The 22,745-nt window shown below is 45.4% G+C and overlaps 1 protein-coding gene across 13 annotated transcripts in view; it reads right to left on the minus strand.

Annotated features, from left to right (window-relative positions):
- Nucleotides 1–22,745, minus strand: part of LOC137375975 (uncharacterized) — a 169,098-nt gene that overhangs the window by 36,787 nt on the left and 109,566 nt on the right. For 11 of the 13 annotated variants that reach the window (XM_068043800.1, XM_068043793.1, XM_068043795.1 and 8 more), the window contains 2 exons: nucleotides 11,341–11,453; nucleotides 7,618–7,664 (listed from right to left, as the gene is read on the minus strand). In XM_068043800.1, the coding sequence (XP_067899901.1) occupies nucleotides 7,618–7,664; nucleotides 11,341–11,453 (160 nt within the window). The remainder of the gene's footprint in view (nucleotides 1–7,617; nucleotides 7,665–11,340; nucleotides 11,454–22,745) is intronic. The other 2 variants (XM_068043797.1, XM_068043799.1) reach the window with 1 other exon arrangement.

Genomic DNA, 22,745 nt, shown 5'->3' on the forward strand with positions numbered 1-22,745 from the left:
GGCCTCAAAGATCATCTTCCAGTCCAGAGTCCGCTCCGTTGAGCAGGATGAGATGTGCTCGCATTTCTTCTTCCAAAAGGTACACAGAGAGAGTTCTGTGATCAGCAGCCTGAAGGAAAAAGATGGCTCGGACCTGCTAGAAGTGTATGAGAGTATGCTTCTGGCCGGCAGCATGTCAGAATTCATGAGGCAAGGCATCATCACCCTCATCTACAAGCAGAAAGGGGAGAGGGTGGAAATCAGAAATTGGTGGCCCATCTCACTGCTTGTAGACGAATGTAGACTACAAGATTCTGTCCAAAGTCATCGCCAGTCAGGTCAAGTCTGCTCTGGAGTTGGTGATTCACCCTGACCAGACCTGCACTGTACCCGGTAGGAAGATCTCTGATAGTCTCGCGCTACTCAGGGATACAATTGCCTATGTACGGGACAGGAGGGTGGACACCTGCCTCATCAGCCTGGACCAGGAAAAGGCTTTTGATAGGATATCGCATACCTACATGATGGACGTGCTTTCCAAAATGGGGTTTGGGGAGGGAATCTGCAATTGGATCAAACTGCTCTACACAAACATCAGTAGCGCAGTCTCAATCAATGGGTGGGAATCAGAAAGTTTCCCGATCCAATCTGGAGTCAGACAGGGCTGTCCTCTCTCCCTGTCTTGTTTGTTTGCTGTATTGAACCCTTTGCTGAGTCTATTAGGAAGGATGCGAGCATAAGAGGGGTGACAATCCCAGGCAGTGTAGGCACTCAGGTTAAAACCTCCCTGTACATGGATGACGTCACCGTTTTCTGCTCGGATACACTGTCTGTTCGCAGACTGATAAGCATCTGCAACCAGTTCGAACTGGTGTCGGGAACCAAAATTAAACACGGCAAGTGCGAGGCCATATTATTTGGGAACTGGGCTGACCGATCCTTTGTCCCCATCACCGTCAGGTCAGACTACCTGAAGGTGTTGGGGATATGGTTCAGAAGGGCCGGGGCGTGCACCAAAACCTGGAAGGAGCGAGTAGCCAGGATACACCATAAACTGAGCATGTGGGAGCAGCGATCTCTCTCCAATGTGGGTAAGAACCTAGTCATCAGGTGCGAGGTGCTTACGTTGTTGCTGTACGTGGCCCATACCCCACTCCTGCGCCGTGGCGCTCACCCGAGCCATTATCCGCTTCATATGGGGATCCAAAATGGACCGGGTCCGGAGGGACACGATGTTCAAACCTCTTGATAAGGGCGGCAAAAATGTACCCAATGCCGCCCTCATCCTGATGACCACCTTCGTGTGTGGCTGCATCAAACTGTGCATAGAGCCCCAGTATGCAAACTCCAAGTGTCACTACATGCTGAGGTTCTATCTGTCCCCAGTGTTGCGAAGGATTGACTTCCTGTTTGTGTCCCGCGCTGTCACGGTCAGATCCACCGACGTCAAGCCGGTGTTCTTCTCCAACCATTGCCTCTTACTGGCTGACTGTCACTTACAGGATGACCAGAGGGTTAGCAGGGGGACATGGAAGCTCAATGCTACACTGCTAACCGCAGAGAACGTTGCGTAGAGCTCCAGTACGCAAAGACCAAATGTCACTACATTCTGAGGTTCTATCTGTCCCGGTGTTATGAGGGTTGGGTCTGGTCACATTGCTGCGGAACGCTCCATCCAGTTGGACCATGCTGTACCACCTATCCTTCGTGAAAAAGTTGGTCATCGAGAAACACCTTCGACCACCAATCCATCAGGCAGTGGTCTGCATGGAATGCCCTCAAGGCCCTGTGGGAAAAGGAGATGGTGGATCGTTCCCTGTGCAGACTGCCAAAGTCATTTGGCAGAATGCCTCATCACCAGAACTTTCAAACAAGCACCATGACAAAGCTTGGATGGTGGTGAGAAGGGCCCTCCCAGTCAGATCCTTGTCATAGAGTCATAGAGTTATACAAGAACACAAGAAGTAGGAGCAGGAGTAGGCCATTCAGCCCCTCAAGCCTGCCCCACCATTCAATAAGATCACGGCTGATCTGTCCCAGGCCTCTACTCCTCTTTCGGCCTGCTCCGCATAACCCTTGACTCCCCGAGATTTCAAAAATTTATCTACCTCCTCCTTAAATACATTTAGTGACCTAACCTCCACAACTCTCTCAGATAGAGAATTCCAGAGATTCACCACCCTCTGAGAGAAGAAATTCCTTCGCATCTCAGTTCTAAATGTATGCCCCCTTATTTTGGAACTACATCCCCTAGTTCAAGGTTCCCCCGCAGCACAGAAACAGGCCCTTCGGCCCATCGTGTCTGTGCCAGCCATTAAGCACTTATCTATTCTAATCCCATTTTCTAGCACTTGGCCCATAGCCTTGTATACCATGGCATTTCAATTGCACATCTAAATACTTCTTAAATGTTGTGAGAATTTCTGCCTCTACCACCCGTTCAGGCAGTGTGTTCCAAATTCCAACCACCCTCTGGGTGAAAACATTTTTCCTCAAATCCCCTCTAAACCTCTTGCCCCTGACCTTAACTCTATGCCCCCTGGTTAATGACCACTCTGCTAAGGGAAAAAGTTTCTTCCTATCTATCCTATCAATGCCTCTCATAATTTTGTATACCTCAATCAAGTTCCCCCTGAGCCTTCTCTGCTCTAAGGAAAACAACCCTCTCTCAACCTGCCCTGCTACCCTAGCCTTTTCAGTCTCTCCTCATAGCTGAAATGCTTCAGCCCAGGCAACATCCTGGTGAATCTCCTTTACACCCTCTCCAGTGCAATCACATCCTTCCTATAGTGTGGCGACCAGAACTGTACACAGTACTCCAGCTGTGTCCGAACTAGCATTTTATACAGCTCCATCATGACCTCCCTGCTCTTATATTCTATGCCTTGGCTAATAAAAGCAAGTATTCCATATGCCTTCCTAACCACCTTATTTACCTATGCTGCTGCCTTCAGTGATCTATGGACAAGTACACCAAGGTCCCTCTGACCCTCTGCACTTCCTAGGGCCCTACCATCCATTGTATTTTCCCTTGCCTTGTTAGTCCTCCCAAAATGCATCACCTCACACTTCTCAGAATTAAATTCCATTTGCCACAGCTCCGCCCATCATACCAGCCCATCTATATCATCCGGTAATCTAAGGCTTTCTTCCTCACTATTTACGACACCACCAATTTTAGTGTCATCTGCGAACTTACTGCTAATACCTCCTATATTATCAGTCTAAATCATGAATGTACACTACAAACAGCAAGGGTCCCAGCACCGATCCCTGCGGTACACCACTGGTCACAGGCTTCCACTCGCAAAAACAACCCTCGACCATCACCCTCTGCCTCCTGCCGCCAAGCCAGTTTTGGATCCAATTTGCCAAATTGCTGTGGATCCCATGGGCTGTGACCTTGCTACCCAATCTCCCATGTGGTACCCTATCAAAAGCCTTACTGAAGTCCATGTAGACTACATCAACTGCTTTACCCTCATCTTCACATCTAGTCACCTCCTCGAAAATTTCAATCAAGTTTGTTAGACAGGATCTCCCCCTGACAAAGCCATTCTGACTTTCCTTGATTAATTCCTGCCTCTCCAAGTGGAGATTAATCCTGTCCTTCAGAATTTTTTCCAATAGTTTCCCTTCCACTGCTGTTAGACTCACCAGCCTGTAATTACCTGGTTTATCCCTGCTACCCTTCTTGAATAATTTGTTGTCCTCCAGTCCTCTGGTACCTCTCCTGTGGCCAGAGAGGATCTGAAAATTTGTGTCAGAGCCCCTGCTATCTCCTCCCTTGCCTCACATAACAGCCTGGGATACATCTCATCTGGGCCTGGGAAATTATCCACTTTTAAGCCCACTAAAACGTCCCTTTCAATGTTAATGTGTTCAAGTATATCACAATTCCCCCTTCCTGATCCTCCTTCTCCATAGTGAACACAGATGAAAAGTAAACATTTAAAACCTCACCTATGTCCTCTGGCTCCACACACAGATTGCCACTTTGATCCCTAATGGGCCCTACTCTTCCCCTAGTTATCCTCGCCTTTAATATACTTATAAAACGCCTTGGGATTTTCCTTTATCTTGCCCGCCAGTGTTTTTCATGTCCCCTTTTTGCTCTCCTAATTACTTTTTTAAGTACCCCCCTACACTTTCTATACTCCTCTAGGGCCTCTGCTGTTTTCAGTGCTCTGAATCTGCCAAAAGCATCCTTTTTCTGCCTTATCCAATCTTCTATATCCCTTGACATCCAGGGTTCCCTGAACTTGTTGGTCCTACCCTTCATCTTTATGGGAACATGTTGGCCCTGAACTCTCACTATTTCCCTTTTGAATGACTCCCACTGGTCCGATGTAGACTTTCCTACAAGTAACTGCTCCCAGTCCACTTTGCCCAGATCCTGTTTTTTCATATTGTAATCGGCCTTCCCCCAATTCAGCACTTTTATTTCCGGTCCCTCTTTGTCCTTTTCCATAACGACCTTAAATCTTACAGAGTTATGGTCACTATCCCCAAAATGCTCCCCCACTGACACTTCTACCATTTGTCCGGCTTCACTCCCTAGGATTAGGTCCAGTACCATCCCTTCTCTTGTAGGACTTTCTACATGCTGGCTCAAAGAGCTCTCCTGTATGCATTTTTAAGAATTCTGCCTCCTTTAAGCCTTTTGCACTAAGACTATCCCAGTTAATATTGGGGAAGTTGAAATCCCCTACTATTATTAGTCTATTATTTTTACACCTCTCTGGGATTTGCCTACATATCTGCTCCTCTATCTCTCCCTGACTGTTTGGAGGCCTGGAGTACACTCCCAGCCAAGTGATTGCCCCCTTTTTGTTTTTAAGTTCTACCCATATGGCCTCATTTGAGGAATCTTCCAAGATATCATCCCTCCTTACTGCAGTAATTGACTTCTTGATCAACTGTGCAATGTCACCTCCTCTTTTACACCCTCCCCTGTCATGCGTGAAGATTCTATACCCTGGAATATTGAGCTGCCAGTCCTGCCCTCCCCTCAACCATATCTCTGTGATAGCAATAATATCATATTCCCATGTGTTAATCAACATCCTCATTTCATCTGCCTTACTAGTAAGATTCCTTGCGTTAAAATAGATGCAATCCACCCTTGCATTATTTCGTTGTGCCTTAAAAGGTCTATATTTGCTCTGCCTTCCAGACTGACTTAGTTTCTCCTCTACATTTGACTGTGCATCACCCCCTACTGTACCTTCAGACTGTATCCCATCCCCAGCCAAATTAGTTTAAACCAAACCCCACCCCCAACAGCACTAGCAAATCTCCCAACAAGGATGTTGGTCCTGTTCCACCTTCGCCAGAAACAGACCCAATGATTCAGGAATCTAAAGCCCTCCCTCCTGCACCATGTCTTCAGCCACGTATTCATCTGCTCTATCATCCTCTTCCTATACTCACTAGCACGTGACACCGGGAGTAATCCAGAGATTACAACCTTTGAGGTCCTGCTTTTTAATCTGCTACCTAGTTCCCTAAATTCTTGTTGCAGGACCTCATCCCTCTTTCTACTTATATCGTTGGTACCAATGTGTACCACACCTCTTACTGTTCACCCACCCACTTCAGAATGTTCTGCAGCCACTCCATGACATCCTTGACTTGAGCACCAGGGAGGCAACATCCTGGAGTCATGTTTGCGGCCACAGAAACGCCTATCAGTACCCCTTATGATAGAATCCCCTATCACTATAGCTCTCCCACTCTTTTTCCTCCCCTCCCGTGCAGCTGAGCCACCCATGGTGCCACTGACTTGGCTCTTGCTGCGTTCCCCTGAGAAGCTATCTCCCCCAACAGTATCCAAAGCGGGAAATCTGTTAGATAGGGAGATGGACCCAGAGGACTCCTGCACTACCTGCCTAGTTCTTATGCTCTGCCTAGCGGTCACCCATTCCCTTTCTGCCTGAGCAGTCTTTATGGTGTGACCACCTCCTTGTACGTGCTATCCACGATGATCTCAGCCTCGTGGATGCTCCGCAGTGTCTCCAGCCACCACTCCAGATTCGAAATGTGGATTTCGAGTAGCTGCAGCTGAAGACATTTCCTGCACACGTGTTGTCCCTGGACACTGGAAGTGTCCCTATCTTCCCACATTGTACAGGAGGAGCACTCCACGCTGCCGAGCTGCCCTGCCATGATTTACCCTTAATTTACTCCCTTAAATTACCCAAAAATTAGATTATTTACACTAGAGACCTTGATTCCCTAAAAAAAACTACCTACTATATTAAAAAAAAACTGTAGACCTTTCTCTTTACTTTTAGTTACTTACCCAGCTATTTAGAGTTATTCCCTAACAGCAGTTACTCACCAACCAATCACTTTTCAGCTTTCCTGTGATGTCACTGTTGACTTTTTTTCCTTCTATTTTCAAAACTCAGGCGTGCCTGGATTCCTCTCCGCTCCTGGAAGATAAGTGTCTCGGCCGCGATCCTCGGGATCTATTTATTCACTTCTCTCACTCAGCGTTCTCCCCGCTGGTCTGCTCCGCTCCCAGAAGGTAAGTGTCTAGGCTGCAATCCTCGGGCTGTATTCTTCCTGCACGCCCAGAACCTCACTGCCTCCGCACGCTGCCCTTGAGGTAGCTGTGGTGGGGAAGAGACTGTTGCCCACCTCCTTCTGGAATGTGCCTTGGCAAAGCAGGTGTGGAAAGAGATGCAGTGGTTTTTGTCAAGGTTCATCCTGAGCAGCCCGGTAACACAGGAGTCTGTGCTCTACGGACTGTTCCCAGGTTCGCACACTGAGATTAACATCAACTGCTGCTGGAGGAGCAGACTGGCACATTCCAAGGTCCAGGACTACGTGCTGAGGGACGCACTGAAGCTTGGGGCAGCCGCTGCAAAGGCTCAATGGGGAAAGACCACTGTGTAAGGTCCTCTGACCATAGTGAACTGAGGGGCTGGAATCCATGGGAAACCCCTCGGGCTGTATGCACCAAAATATAGGTTTGCTGTAAAACGTACATTGCATGTAAAATGGAGTGGAAGGGTTGTGAGGCAACTCACTTCTGTATTGAAAAAAAACTGATTTCCTTTGCACTTTATGGAAAGTCAACTTGGAGCTGTTTTGAACTGTTTTGTAATGTTGTTTTACAGATTTTTAAGAATAAAGTATATTTTTGGGAAAAAAGGCAACATCAATTTTTTGATAGAGCAGAAGGAATATATAACTTTATATGTAGGATCCATTACTTGTTAGAATAGTTTTAGTTAAGTTTCAGACTTATTTCAATAGGAGTGATGAATGTTGACAGTCAAGATACTAATGACCAAAATCAGAACTATTCTGTATAAAATATTTTTGTTTTTAGATTGCAGACCCTTTGAAATGCAATTTGTGTAAATGACTCCAACACAAATATTTAAAAACAAGTTACAATTATCATGTTATAACATTGGTGTGAATTCCTGTTAGTGAAGAGGTGAAAAATGAAATACTTGAAGAGTTAAAACTTAAAATGTTCTTTGACACAATGCCATTACTTGTACAAAAATATTGTTGAATGTTTCATGACAGGGAAGTTTGTTTTGCTTTCCACAACTATCAATTATATGGAAATAGTAAGTTAGAAATTTTTTGATTAAGAAAAGATTAATTGAAACTCACTTTGATGTTTGGCCATGGAAGTCATATTTCACTCTTACAGTCAATTCCTGAAATAAAATCCAAAGATAAAGGATGAACTCTTTAGTGTAGAAATTGTAAGATTAATTGGCCTAGAAATTAGTCTGGGGTGGTAACCTGTGTCCAGCGGTTGCCTGAACCAAGCCAAGGAGCAATGGCTAATCTTCACAGGCAGATCATCTATTGGGCTGCTTCAATCACTGACAGAGGCCCTCAGGAGTCCCAGAAGGTGGTGGGGGGTGGGGTGGGCTATGGAGAGAGGAGTTGATCACAACTCCTGTAGAGTCAGAGGAGTGCTCTTGCCCATCCTAGCTTTAAAGGATGGAACTTTACTTACCTGCTGTTGGTGGTTGCTGGGGGATGCTGGAGAATCTTCAGCAGGGCCAGTTTGACACTGGCCCTGCTGATCGCCGACTAATTTCTTAATGGGACCCTTCATTAGGCAGTAGGCCTCTAATTTACATATTTAAGGGGCCTAACGTTTGCTTGGAACACCTAAAATAGGGTCCACAGATGAGACCGACGCCTACACTGATTTAATGAAGATTGTACCATTGCTGAATTGGTATGATTTGGCCCTGTTTTACATCTGAAAAATAGGTACAACACATACCATTTTCCATCCTGCTCGGTCTTTGTTTGTGGCCATTCAGAACTGTGAGAATTTTCACAAGAGTACATAGCGTACTTTGGGAAATTTTGATTATTTTCTCTTTTGTATAATTATTTTTCTTTTTTGATTATTGAGGGATAGTTCAATAACTAAAATCTGCTTTGTACTATGATAGTTATAAATGCCACTTCAAGTAACTCATGTTTGATTTGTTAATTTTTAAGTTTGCATTTTAATGGTTTTCTAATATTCCACTTCAAGTTGCCCTTCTGCAAAGGGTGAAACAGTCCTGTTAATTGACATGTTCCATAGACCTTGAGAATTAATTCTGCTGGAGGGCAGGTTTGGGGAAGGCAGGAAGAGACCCATTTCTCTAGCCAGTTTTCGATCCTTCCCACAAAAGTTACTGATCAAAAACTGAAGAAACTGACTTTCCAAGTCAGACAGATTATGTACTTCATTTGAACCTGGATTCTTTGCCTGACCATTCAAGATTAATGACCTCCTCTATCCCGAGTTTGACCTGCATCTTCTAAACTCTGACAAATGCACTTAAATTTCTTATTTAACTGGCCTGGAAGTTTGAAATGGTGACTTTAAAGGATGTTGTTTTTGGTGGATATATCTTCAATCAGAACACCAAGACATGCTGGTGCCAACAACTAGAAATATCTGCAAAAAAAATGGACAACACAGCAATAAATTTTATATATGGCCTCCCTGAAGCTCCATGGTACATGTCTATGTGCTCTAAATAGAAAATTCCTGGACCCTGCTGTCCTAAATGATTCAGCATGTCTTTGAACTAACAGGCTGCATCATAGTGTGGCATGTTCACAGACTGTGTGGTTAGATATCTTACTGGAGAGGAGTAAAAATCAGAGGGAAAATCATGAGTGCTTCCCCATAGCAAGGGAGAGAAAATCATCAAGACTTAAATGAAAATAAGATTACGTTGAAGTCATTGGTGGATGGGAGTGTGTTACAAAATAGGAATCTAACTATGGATTCATATGGCATCATGAACTAGACAAGGGAACTCTGAGGCTGAATTACGGGTCCAGATTTTAAAGGGGGGGGGGGGGGTGAGTATGGTGCGCATGAGCCGTGATGTGGGTGGTACACCTAGGGAGTCCATTGACGTGGTGGCCTGTCCAATTTTAACAGCCGGGCCTCATCTAAATAAGGGCGGAGCAGAGTCAAGCGATGTTACAGAGTTGGAAGTAGACAGTGATGGTGATGAAGCGGATATGTGGTCAGAACTTATCTTGGATCAAATGCTACATCAAGGTTGTGAATGGTCTGGTTCTGCCTCAGGCTGTTGCCGAGAAGAGAGATCGAGATGGTGACTAGGGAATGGAGTTTGTGGTGAGGACTGAAGACATTGACTTCAGTCTTCCCAATATTTAGTTGAAGAAAATTTCTGCTCATCCAGTATTGGATGTCAGACAAGCAGTCTGACAATTTAGACAGAGTGGCGGGGTCAAGAGAGGTAGTGGTGAGATAGAGTTGGGAGTTGTGGTGTTCTCAGGACAGAAGTAAGATTCAGCCGAGTTCAGTCCAAGAAATGAGGCTGCATGCTGTTGAAAACAATGGCTTCTTCTTTAATCTTTTACTTTCCAGCCCCTCTGCTAGCATCTCTGTGTATGGTAGCCTCCAGTAAACAAATGCACAATGCAAATTTCAAAACATTACAGGTGTTATCAGTCTACATGTGGAAATTGATATTGTGTTTTCAGATGATGTTGCTAAGGGGCAACATGTAGCTGCAAAATAGGATAGAACTAAAGATAGACCATTGGGAGACTTCAGAGATAATGGTGGAGGAGCAGGAGCAGGTGGAGAAGCCATTGCAAGTGATTCTCTGACTACAATTGGATAGATAAGAAAGGAACCAGGCAAGTGCAATCCCACCCAGTGGATGACAGTGGAGTGGATGGAGGAGGATGATGTGGACAACCATGTCAAAGGCTGCAGACAGGTAGAGAGGACGAGGAGGGATAGTTTACCACGGTCACAGTTGCATAGGATGTTATTTCATAAAAGCTGTACCAGCACTGTGGCAGGGGCAGAAACCTGACTGGAGGAATTCAAACATGGAGTTCCAGGAAAGTTGGGCATGGATTCGTGAGGTGACAGCATATTCAAGGGCATTGGAGAGGGAAGGGAAGTTGGAAATGGGGTGGTAGTTTGCAAGGACAGAAGGGTCAAGGGTAGGTATTTGAGGACAGGGGTATTGACAGCAATTTTGAAGGGGAGGGGAACAGTACCTGAGGAGAAAGGACAGTTAAAAATATCAGCTAGTGTGGGGCCAGGAAGGGAAGTTGGGTAGTCAGCAGTTTGTTGCAAATAGGGTCGAGGGAACAGGAGGTGGGGCTCATGGACAAGGTTACTGACATACAAGGAAACTTAAAATCAATTTTTTAAAACTTATCTCTTCTGGCCCGCATTCTGGCTCCCAGCAGGTATGGCCTGACATAATTGGACGCAATCTGCATATTGAAATAAGGACCCCACTGCCTTGTTGCTGCTGTCTTGGTTGACTGATCAAAAGAGCAAGTTAAGATTGGCAAGGCAGTGGCATCAGATTGGTTAAGTGACTAACCTCATTCTAACTGCCTGGTGGAAGCTGGGGGTGGGGTGGGGGGGGAGTTGGGAGAGGGGGGAGTCGGGGGGCAGGATGTGGAATTTAAAATCGAGACCACAGTCTATAATATTTAGCCATCCACCTAGTATCTTTTACCTTATAGCATATGATTCTATTTTTCAAATCTTGAATGTTGCTGACACACTTTCGCTGTCATTGGATGGACCAATAAAATATTAGGCTGTGATGCGTAGAACATTGTAATTCTCCATCTCAAAGAACCCAATGAATTCACCATATCCCATGTGTAAACATTTATCCTGGGGAATATTATAATTTTAGGAATACGGTGCAATTTGTTCATTCTTCAAAAGTTAGCTGGTGCAGAATAAATCTTTACACAGAATACCTTTTGCAGCAGTTATAACAAAGAGGAACTGGTTCAAAGAGTAAAAGCTACTAAAAATATTCAACATACAAAGGGTTACGCTGGGTGTCTGATTACCATTTTTAGTAGCTGTCTTGCATCACATGTCTCCTCTGGCATCTTTTGCTTTTGGGACTGAAAGCTCTGATTGACATCTGGGAGTTTGGGTATTACAGCCGGAGACAGTTCTTCTGGATGAAGAGAGAACATATGAAGTCAATCGTCATTTAATTATACTACCATGGGTAAAAATCCACTTGAGTTATTTGAAATGTTACTAATTAGGAACAGCAGGAACATTCTGTAATGAAGTTCATATTTTGCCCTAATATCAGTTCACTCACTGTATTGGGAATTTCATTCTGTGAAGAGGTAGAGGTCGCTGATTGAATGCTAATGGCCAACAGTTTTATGAAATAGAGACAGTAGCACGTTCAAGTTCAGTAATCAGCATGAGCTCTGATCCAAAATTCCCTAGATTTTAGGTGGGTCAAATCTAGGTTTTTGCAGATCACGTTTGGAATTTTGGGTTGTATACGTTAAAGAAAAAACATTTGCCATTGAGCATCTGATCCCATTTGTACTTGCTTTTTGGGGTAAAGAAAAGTAAGAGATATAGGAAACAATTTCTGGGTGACAGAGATCTCCTCTTGAAGCATTCTTTGCTTTGTTTTCCCAATCCTTAAAATGAACTGTTGGAGCCCCTGACAGAAAGGTAACTTTATTTTACCATGCTAATATTGAGGCTGCAGAATCAGGAGTCCTGTGGGTTGCTGCCAGCCTGGGCTCACTCTCTTCCCATTTGCCTCCCTCCCCAGGATTTTACTGGAGGGGGCCAGCTCCACATAGGAGCTGGACGAACTTTCCAGGGCTCCGATCAATGAGCTACATGAGGATGCCTGACTGGCGTCCATCACTCACCCTTTTAGGTGCTTGAAGCTCAATATGGACGAGCCTCAGAACATGTCTTCAGGGGCTCATTTTAAGTATGCTGCCCACTTCCACTGGTTTCTGGCGCAAAACTGATTTCTAAGCTGTGGTGTCTCCAGGATTTCTGGTCACTAATGTGAGCGAAAAAGTCGGTGCGATTATAAAGGTCAGTTTCTCCATTTTCTACTTGCACCAACATTATTTCTTATGTTAGCAATTGAAAGATAATGTAACTCTTTGTGGCTAGAGGCATCAGCTCCTCTTGATGTTTACATCCTTGACAACTTTATCTGCCAACTGACAGTTGCCCTCCCCTTTCCTCCCTAAGGCATCAATTCACTGGCAGGGGTATGTTTTCTTAGCTACCAGCTGCCCTTTGATGCCTCATTCAAGCAATCATTAGAAATATGTGGATTTTGACTTTGAGTGCTGGTAGACTATTCTCCTACAGGGCCATCACAGCTGAACACAATAATATATACACTTGTTGCAGGGATTGTTTGGTGGTGATCAAGAATAGGAACACTGACTTTCCCCTCTCTCACTAAGGGACACGAATGCCAGATGTCGCGTCTTTACTGTGATACCAAACGAGATCAACAGACCAAGTATCAAACCTTGGATATTCCTATTCTGCATGGCTTTTTGGATAAACTTATCGAGGCTTTAGTAGAACTTTCCTTGATTCTTAAGACGCATTCCTCATTTTACAATGTAAACAATTATTCACTTTGTAAACTTTATAGGTGAACTCTTTTGTGAAGGCAGATGCATTGAAATAGTACAAAAATAGGCAACTAGCAGTAAATGCTGGCAGCATGACAGCAACCACAAGAGTTAGTGTCCACTGTAGATGGATGCTTATGAAAGCAGCAGTTTTCCATGAATTCTTTGTCCTCAACCCCCTCATCAACAGTTCAGTGGAGGGTGAAAGATGCCTGTAGTAGGAAGCAAGTTAGCTAAATATCAGCTGAAACACAGCAGATCTTTATTACCGTTGGAAGTTTTTATATAGTGAAAATCAGAGTGTTGGGCAGTTTTAAACAATGGCTGCCAGTATGGAGTTTTAGCCACAATTCACTCAGGGTTCTGTTGTCTTTTTCAAGATATAGAGGTAGAAATTCATTAGCAACAACGCTGCACCTCAAATAGGTATCCCGAGGTACACTCGGTATTGGAGTTTGTGCCTCATTTAAATGATATTAGTGAGCTGTGGACACCTATTGGTCATCCCCAGGGCGCTCGCCAGCAAAGAGGCTTTGAATATTGGGCTGCTGTGTCCCAGGCAAGTTCTTCAGGGGGAAGGCGATTGGGAGGGGTGTGACTGGGAAAGGTAGGTCAATTGGGTTTGCGGGAGGGGAGTGGTGGGGTTGCAACCATGAGACGAGTCAACTGGGAGGGGGTAGGGGTGCCAATTGGTGGAGAGCACATGGGCAAGGTCACGGGATAAGCAGTAGTCATCAGCGGCCTGTGGTTTGTATGTGGTGCTCGGGCAGTACACCTGCACTCAGACTCTATAAATGAGAAACTTCAGTTCAGCAATAAACAATCAAATCATTTTGGGTGGCATACTCTACTTGATTTCACCTTTCACTTTATTCCCCCGCCTCTATTCTAACCTGAATTTTTACATTATACCTAACCTGAATTTTTACATTATACTGGAAAAGTAGGGTTGCAGCTTGTATGCTGAGATGTTATTTACTATTTTCACTTTAGAATTGAGTCATAGAATGTTACAGTCCAGAAACACATTACTTGACCCAAGAAGTATGTGCCTGTGATTTTTTTTTGCCCTCACCACTCCGAAAAAAGAACTTAATTAAACAACACTTGATATCCCAAATTTCAGCATGTTCATTGTCAAGTCTAAAATCCCACAAGCCATTATCAGCAACAAGTCACACTTCTGAATCTAAAATCTTCTTGATTCCGATCCACAGTGAGGTCTTCACACAATACTTTGCTTGCTGCAATTGCTCAACACCACTCTCTCCTTGAGTAAGATCCCCATGTTATCTGCTGCTCTGCACTCTGCAGAAAAATCTTACTCAGATCCTGTTTGGTAAAACTGCTCCCTGCTTTGGTCTCGTCCCACTCCCTGCTAAATGCTAGTTCTGCATCATATTAAACACTGTCCCGCTCCACTGAAAACTGCTCCCACAGGAAATGATACTTCCCACACTCTGAGTGTGGGTAGTTGCACTGCTGTCAATTATACTGAACATTTAAGGAACCATATTTATGCAACAGAAGAGCCATATGTAGGCTACTACTCTACTAGTTAAGCAAAAAGAAAACCTTTAAAAACTCTCTGGGAAGTTGAGGCTTAAATTATTTTTAAAAAATCAATTACGGAGGGAGAATGCGCTGTTCTCTAATTATTGTGTTCCTTCCGAATAAAATTACCAACAAATGCATTTTAAATCACACCCAAACCATCTCTGAAAGAGCAAACCTCTCTCTGTGAGACTATTTGACAGATGGTTTTATGAAATAGTGCCAGAGGACTAGTAAACAGTAAATATACTTTCTGTCTTCAAAAGGGGAGATAGAACTAATCCTAGGAATACAGAAATTAGCTAACATCAGTGATAGGGAAGATAATCGAATCTTTGCTAAAAGAAAACATAACAAGACATCCAGAGCCAGAGAACATAATAAAGAAAAGGAAATTCATGTTCAAACAACCTTACTGAATTCTTTGAAGAAATTACAGGAAGAGTAGACAAGAGCAAGGAAATGAATGTAGTATATGAGGATTTTCAGAAAGTGTCTGATAAGGTGCCACATAAGAGACTCATAACAAAAGGTCAGGGCCTGTGGAGTCAGGGGCCAGCTGGCAGACTGGATTGAAAAATGGTTACAAAACCAAATACCGAGGATAGGAGTTAAGGGAAGTTTCTGAAACTGGCAGAAAGCGGGAAGTGCAGAAATCCATTGTGGAACCTCAGTTGTTTAGAGATAGGGGCCTGGATTTAACATACAGGTGGTGGCCCCGCCCACCAGCTAGAACATCAGAGGCGAGCCCGCCTCCGCCAGCCTGGGAAGCCACCACACAATTTTGCATAGCGGATCAATTAGTTGCCCAAGGTTGTGACTTCCGCCCCCCTGAAACAGGATATCCTGCCTCCAAGATCTACTAGCCAATGAGATGGCCGGCAGCTCTTCAGTCACAGGAGTGCCACCGAGAGCGGTAGCTAATGCTGGGACTGCACCTGGCCCTGGACATAGCTAGTGATGGAGGCCTGGAGTGCAGGTAAGTGTGGCGGACTTGCTGGGGCCAGTCAGGCAGGCTCTGGTGAAATGGGGGGGGGGGGGGGGGTGGGTAGGACGGTGTGGCTATCAAATATATTACAGGAATATATATCATCCAGTGTCATTGCTCTCTTGCAGCCCCATTGGAGATAGGTTATTTGAAAATGGCTTCCTAGTTTCTGAATACATGCAGAAAAACAAGTCTCCACTTTATGAATCAGCCTGTAACAGGCTTATAGATGGACAGATGCATTGGGCAATATATAAATAGAGGAGCAAAGGCATTAAGGTAGCTCTCCTTCTTAAACTGCTTCTTTGCCTACCACTGGTCCTCCTCATCTGATAAGGACTTGCCTTGTTCTGTCTCTGCCAAATGTAAGTCTTACTGCATGGCAAGCTTATGCAGGATGCAGTGAACCACAATGATGGAGGAGACTCTTTGGGCTAGATGTTAAGGAACCCTCGATTTCGAGATCCATGGCAGGGGGCCTGAAGATGGCCTCGGATGAGGCTCGCCATGGACCCGGATGCCGGGAGGGTCCATCCTGATATTACCAGCGGCGGCGAGCCCTCATGGCGGCCAACCCCTCCTTTGCACTCGCTAGCAGGCACACCACCTGAGGAGCCTCAGGGTGCATGCTGCTCCTGAACCATGGGAGTGGTGTGTGCCCAGGACACCCTCAGAGTGGCTCACAACCATAGCGCTGCTGAGGTCCTGGCACCATTGAGACATGTGTTACATCAATGTGTTTTGTTGAATGAAAATTTTCTTTGGTGCACTGGCTGGAGATCTTAATTTTTTTTTTTGAAAAACGTTTTTAGAAAACACGCTGCCAGCAAAGTCATCCTTTCAGCTTCAGATGATCACCTAATTTTCAACACTGTATCCTAGAATGCAATGCCTGTGAGGAAAGAAATGAAACGTCTGCAAATTCTCCAGCAAGAAGTTTAAAGAAACTACCTGTTCTCTCAGCAAGAAGAAGAAATACTGCTAAATGATATAATAAAAACAAGAAATGCTGGAACCACTCGGAAGAAGGGTCACTGACCCGAAACGTTAGCTCTGCTTCTCTTTCCACAGATGCTGCCAGACCTGTTGAGTGGTTCCAGCATTTCTTGTTTTTATTTCAGATTTCCAGCATCCGCAGTATTTTGCTTTTATTTTACTGCTAAATGCTATGTTTGAATTACTGAGTGACTGTCATGTGACAAGCCCATCCCCATCTGTGGTTTAAGCTGGTGTTTTCTCCATAACAGAGGAGAAGCAACTGGACTCTGACATGAGCAGACCCTAAGAGAGAGTCCCACCCTCTCTCCATTCCAGCTTGAAAGCTTTCAAATCCCACTTGTTGAATACTCCTTTGCATACTCCATCTACAATCAAAAACCCCAGAGCAGGAAATCATCCGCATCACTCTCTCCAAGAGAATCACAAAACCAGTCATCTACCTCTTCAAACTAAAAGCCTCAGGACCACTGAATTCAGCTAGAAGCCAGCCAAATCATCAAACTTCACAGACTGCATACCTTTTGTTTTATGGACTCTAACTCAACCAATCTACCTTTCCTCACTCTGTAACCTATTTGAGTGTGAGGGTGAGTGAAAGTTGGCGCATTGTTTATTATTTTATAGTTTGGTTTAAGTACAATAAAGTTAACCTCTTTCTTTGTTAATTCAAGAAAACCTGTCCGATTGGTTCTTGTTATGATCACAGCAAGTAAGTAATCAAACACCTACTGAATTGGCAAGTTCATTCACTTTAAGAAAGAATTAAACCTGTTGTGGTCTAACAAGGAGATGGAAAAGTGGGAAGCCCTTCAACCCCTCCTCACTTGACTGTAACACAAGCATTAGGGATAGGGGCAGATGACATTGATAGAGGACATTATTACATTAACTCGCTTTCTTTTATCCTTGCAGAAGATACGGGGAAACAATGCCCGGGAGTCAGCCCAAACAGAAGGAGGGGTGACATTCTTCATCACCCCATTGAAGCAGGTAGCAATGGAGATAGCCAGGATAGTGGAAGAGGAGGCAATCGGGCAAAATGGGAGCTTATGGCGGACCTGGTGATTACAGAGGGCAATGTGGTCATTAAGGGGTGCAGTGCAGTCCACACCGTTCAATAGCATGTTGCACACTGAGTAATACTGAGTAGGCTCAGCACTGCAGCAGCTACTACTCTCCTAGTCTGGCTCTCATCATCTCGTCTTGTGTCTCCGACAGGTGCACATGCCCAACTCATGGCACCTGCTCACCCTCCCTCTGCAGGCCCAGAGGAGCAAGAAGGAGATGAAGAAGCACGGTCAAGCTTACAAGTGAACCATCCACCAGTGAGTCCTTGCATATGTGTAGCTAGGGTGGCACAGGGTGATGATCGCAGCAGAAGGAGGTACTAAAGGCAGAAGTAGCTGTGGTCACTTCCGCTTGGAGAAGGGAGGACAGGCACAGTCCTGCTCAGCTGGGCACAGATGCAGGGCCTCAGGAGACACTGGAAAGGAGGCTCTACCTTGAACAGCAGCAGGAGATGTGCTCCGGCATGTTGGAGTTCCCTGAGTCAGTACAGGGTCTTGGACAGAGAATGGAGGAGTCCATCCAGCTCATGTGGGCCACTATGGCTCAGGGCAAAGAGTGCATGAGCTCCTCCAAAAAGAAAGTGGCCAACCTCTTGAGAAGCCATATGTGGCATTACTCGGAGTGCATACAGGAACTGCGCACTGACATCCACAGGATGCATGCCACGCTGTGTAACATGTACCGCTCAGTGGCGCTGGTGGTCCAGAGATCTTTGGAGGGGATGCCAGCTGTGTCCCAGCTGCTGTCTTACTCCAGGCATCTAGAGTGCTTGGCAAGGGCTGAGGATTTCACGGAGCAGGATGAGGGTGCCCTCAACATCCTTGGCATCCTTGGACTGAGGGACCATCTGTGCAGCAGGACCAAGTGACAGAGGCAGCCCTGCAATGATGCAAGTGCAGCTGCCTCTCGAGGTATCCCCATGGGCACCTCCTTGATAAGGACACAGCACATGCATCTCAACTGCAAGCCAAGATGAGTTAAGTACGATGCCTCTACCTCCTCTGAGGCCACAAGGAGAACACAGCATAGACGTGGCTGAGTGCCGGGGCCATTGCATCAGGTGCAGCACTAAGTGGGTCACTGGTGAGTGTTTTAATTTTTTCCTATCAACTTTTATCCCTCTGATACTTTAAGCCACATGTCTGGGAGTCCTTTTATTGCTGCCGTGACAGGAAAAGTGGTGTGAGGTGATGAAAAAAATAATGGGATCCTCCATGGTGAGGGCAAAGCCTCTGGGCAAATGTGCTCCATCATTGGCGGTAATTGATTCGATGTTCCAGGCTGTGTATTCCATGGATGTATTATATTTTTTATTCGTTTTTTGTGGGATGTGGGCGTTGCTGGCTAGGTCAGCATTATTGCCCATCCCTAACTGCCCTTGACCTGAGTGGCTTTCTAGGCCATTTCAAAGGGCATTTAAGAGTCAACCACATTGCTGTGGGTCTGGAGTCACAAGAAGGCCAGACCAAGTAAGGACATCAGATTTCCTTCCCTAAAGGGCATAGTGAACCAGATGGGTTTTTACAACGATCAACAATGGTTTCATGGTCACCATTAGACTAGCTTTTTAAATCCAGATTATTAATTGAATTCAAATTTCACCATTTGCCATGTTGGGATTTCAACCCATGCCCCCAGAGCCTTAGCCTGGGCTCTGGATTACTAGTGCAATGACATTACTGCTATGCCACCACCTCCCCAATAGCACAGGTATCTCAGACTTCCTCCCATACCATGCCCCTCAACTTGGGTCAGAGGGACTCAGGTGAAACGCTCCTGAATCAGATGATCCCTGACATTATTGGCATCCTGATGAACCCTTCGCATCCTGAGCCATGCCCAGTAACTCTTTGTGCAGTTAAGGCACCTTTCGGTTCAGCCTCACCCCTTCTGCCTCCACTTTTCTCTCTCTTGCTTCTGCTCTTCCCCTGATGAGCTGTCTCCTTCCAAGGCTTCACTGTCTTCAAGGTCCACACCCCTCAGTTATGGAGAATGTAGCAGACCACCACAATGACCAAGACCCTTGCATGAGGGTATTGGAGCCCACCACCCAACCAGTCCAGGCACTGGATTTGCATCTTCAGAAGCCCAATGGCATGTTCAATGGTTGTCCTTGTGAGCAGATGGCATTGTTGTATCACCTCTGTGCCAGTGTCTGGAGCTCCCGCAGTGGTATCAGTAGCCATCTCTTCAAGGGATGTCCCTTGTCCTCTTGGATCCATCTACGGACTTTGGGGGTTGGAGTGAAGATCTGAGGCAGCCTTGACTGCCGGAGGATGAAGGAGTCATGGCAGCTGCCAGGAAAGCGAGCACATACATTGAAGAAGCTCTTAAATAAAAGCAAATTACTGCAGATGCTGGAAATCAGAAATAAAAACAGGTCCCCCCTCCCCCACCAACATCCCACCCAATTTTATGCTCTCCCCGCCTCCTAACTCGCAACGGGGGAAAGCATAACATTTCCCCTTTAACTCTATTCTCTCTCCACAGATGCTGCCAGGCCTGCTGAGTATTTCCAGCACTTTCTGTTTTTATTGCAGGAAGCTCTTGTTGTGGTCACAGACCAATTGAACGTTGTGGGAGTGGAAGCCCTTCTTGTTGATGTATCTGATTGGGTGGTTGCTGAGTGCCTTGATGGCCACATGGGTGCAATCGATGGTGCCGTGCAGCTGCGGGAAGCCAGTGATGGTGCTGAAACCTACTGACCTCTGTTCCTGCAAGACCACGTCTATTGTGAAATGAATGCACTGTCCAGATTGGCAAAGAGGGCATCACTGACCTGCGAGATGCAGTGGCGTGCTGCTGTTTGAGAGATGTCACTAAGGTGCACAGCTGATCCTTGGAAGAAGCCAAGCGAGAGCTTCAAAGCCACAGTGACTTTGACGGATACTGGCAGGGCATGGCGACCAGTGCTGCGAGGTACGAAGGCTTCAGCAATGAGAGCAATGGATGTGTCAGTATCTGCCTGGAGAGTTGCAGTCTCCTGTGGAACTGGGTCTCAGTCGTCTCCAGGTAGCTCCATCTTCAGCGATAGATCCTATGTGGAGGGTTTGGCGTCTGTTGCCTTCCTGTCCCCTTTCCTTTCCCATGCTCTCCTGTTGCTCAGGAGCTCAGGCCTTCCTGCAGAAGGTGTTTCCTCTCATTGCCACTGAGCCCAAAATCTGAGAGTCATTCCCACATGGCCAGTTGCAGCTTGCCTTGTGGACAAGTTGCCGTCCTATTGTGATTGGCAGCCTTGCCCCCTGCTCTTCTGTGCCCATAAAGCCAGGAGAGTGACAACCCCGTTCATTGCCCGAGGGCTGACTGCCCACTCTCCCTGCCACCTACATATTGTCAAGGGCACCTCTTTCCCAAAGTCCAGGGGCCCCTTGGCACTGCTCTCCCTCTTGTCAGGCCGGGGGAATTCCCTGGAGTGGCCATGACTGGCTCCCCACTCTGTACCTGCCTCCCTTCAGTTGGTCAGCAGCAGACAGCGTGTGTAACCTGTGCACCCACATGAAAATTTGAACCTCACCTTTAATAAGCTCATAATGAGCTCCTTAACAACTTTAATTGGCCTTAATTGGGAGGCAGACAGAATCTCTGTCCAGTCCTCCCCCTACCCTCTACCCTGGTGAACATTGCCAGCACCGGAAACGGGGTCTCAAAACAGACACGGTAGCTAGCACCAATATTTTCGGGCCCCATCTGCTGCTGTTCCCGATGTCAACGGCACTTGAAAATTCAGCCCCGTGTATTTAGTGTGCAGTTGAGTGTTGCATCATAAATGCATCATGACATCTTCCTGGATACCTTGCATAAAGTTGAACTGTACAGATATAATGTTTGATATTTACATTCTCAGGGAAGGGATATCTATTTAATGGAGGTGCTCTTTGTATAAACAAAGCCCACCCTCTGCTATACTCTATACATAGCTGCACTATATCCATCCTATAGCACTGTAGTAGCAACCCAGGGGTAGTGACTTGAATTCCCAGCACGGCAAGCTATAAAATTCAACTCATTGGGCCATGATTGCTGCCAAAATAATGGCAAGGCGACTGGCAGCTGCTGTTTTTTTTGCGGAAACGGTACAGCAACTTCAGGTGAGGGGCAGATGTTAATCTCATGTTACGACCGAGGCGGGAGGGGTGCACTGTCTTTTCTAGTTCCAGTTCTCCACAGGTCACAAGATATATTTTAAAATGTTTACCCAGTTAGCGATATGGTCAATCATATACTCTACTCTTTATCCAAGAATAAAATACACCAACCAGGTTTCTTTAATAAACAACAAAATTACCAGTATCCAGTAAAGCAGCAAAGCATTAATACACAGATTGAAATATGAATGTTCCCTTTTTAACCCTACACACAAACTCACACACACAAACACCGTGAAAAAAATGAAATTATCTCTGCAGAGCTCTGTTACAAAAAAAAAAGACAAAAAAATTACTTTGGCCAAATACTTGCTAATTAGAAATCATAGAACCATAAAAAAGTTACACTTCTCTGGATTGGATTCCGTTTGCCACTTTTCTGCCCACTCAACCAAACCATTGATATCATCCTGGAGTCTACAGCTATCCTCTTCACTATCAACTACCTGGCCAAGTTTTGTGTCATCAGCAAATTTCTCAATCATGCATCACAAATTTAAGACCAAATCATAAATATATATCACAAACAGCAAGGGACTCAACTCTAAGCCTAGTGGCATGCCACTGGAAATCGCTTTCCATTCGCAAAAAACATCCGTCAACCACTACCCTTTGTTTCTTGTTACTAAGCCAATTTTGGATCCAACTTGTCACATTCCCCTGTATCTCATGGGCTTTCATTTTTCTGACCAGTCTACCATGTGGGACCTTGTCAAATGCCTTACTAAAATCCATGTAGACCACAACCACTGCAATACCCTCATCAATCCTCCTTGTTACTTCCTCAAAAAATTCAATCAAGTTAGTAAGACATGATCTTCCCTTAACAAATCTATGCTGACTATCCCTGATTAATCCATGCCTTTCTAAGTGGCAGTTTATCCTGTCTCTCAGAATTGATTTTAATAACTTACCCACCGCTGAAGTCAGACTGACTGACCTATAATTATTTGGCCTATCCCTTGTACTCTTTTTAAACAATGGTACTACGTTTGAAGACCTCCAATCCTCTGGTACCTCACACGTATTTGGTGAGGATTTGAAGATGATCCTCAGAGCATCTGCTATTTCCT

This window comes from Heterodontus francisci, chromosome 12 (genome assembly GCF_036365525.1).
Source record: "Heterodontus francisci isolate sHetFra1 chromosome 12, sHetFra1.hap1, whole genome shotgun sequence".
NCBI lineage: Eukaryota > Metazoa > Chordata > Chondrichthyes > Heterodontiformes > Heterodontidae > Heterodontus > Heterodontus francisci.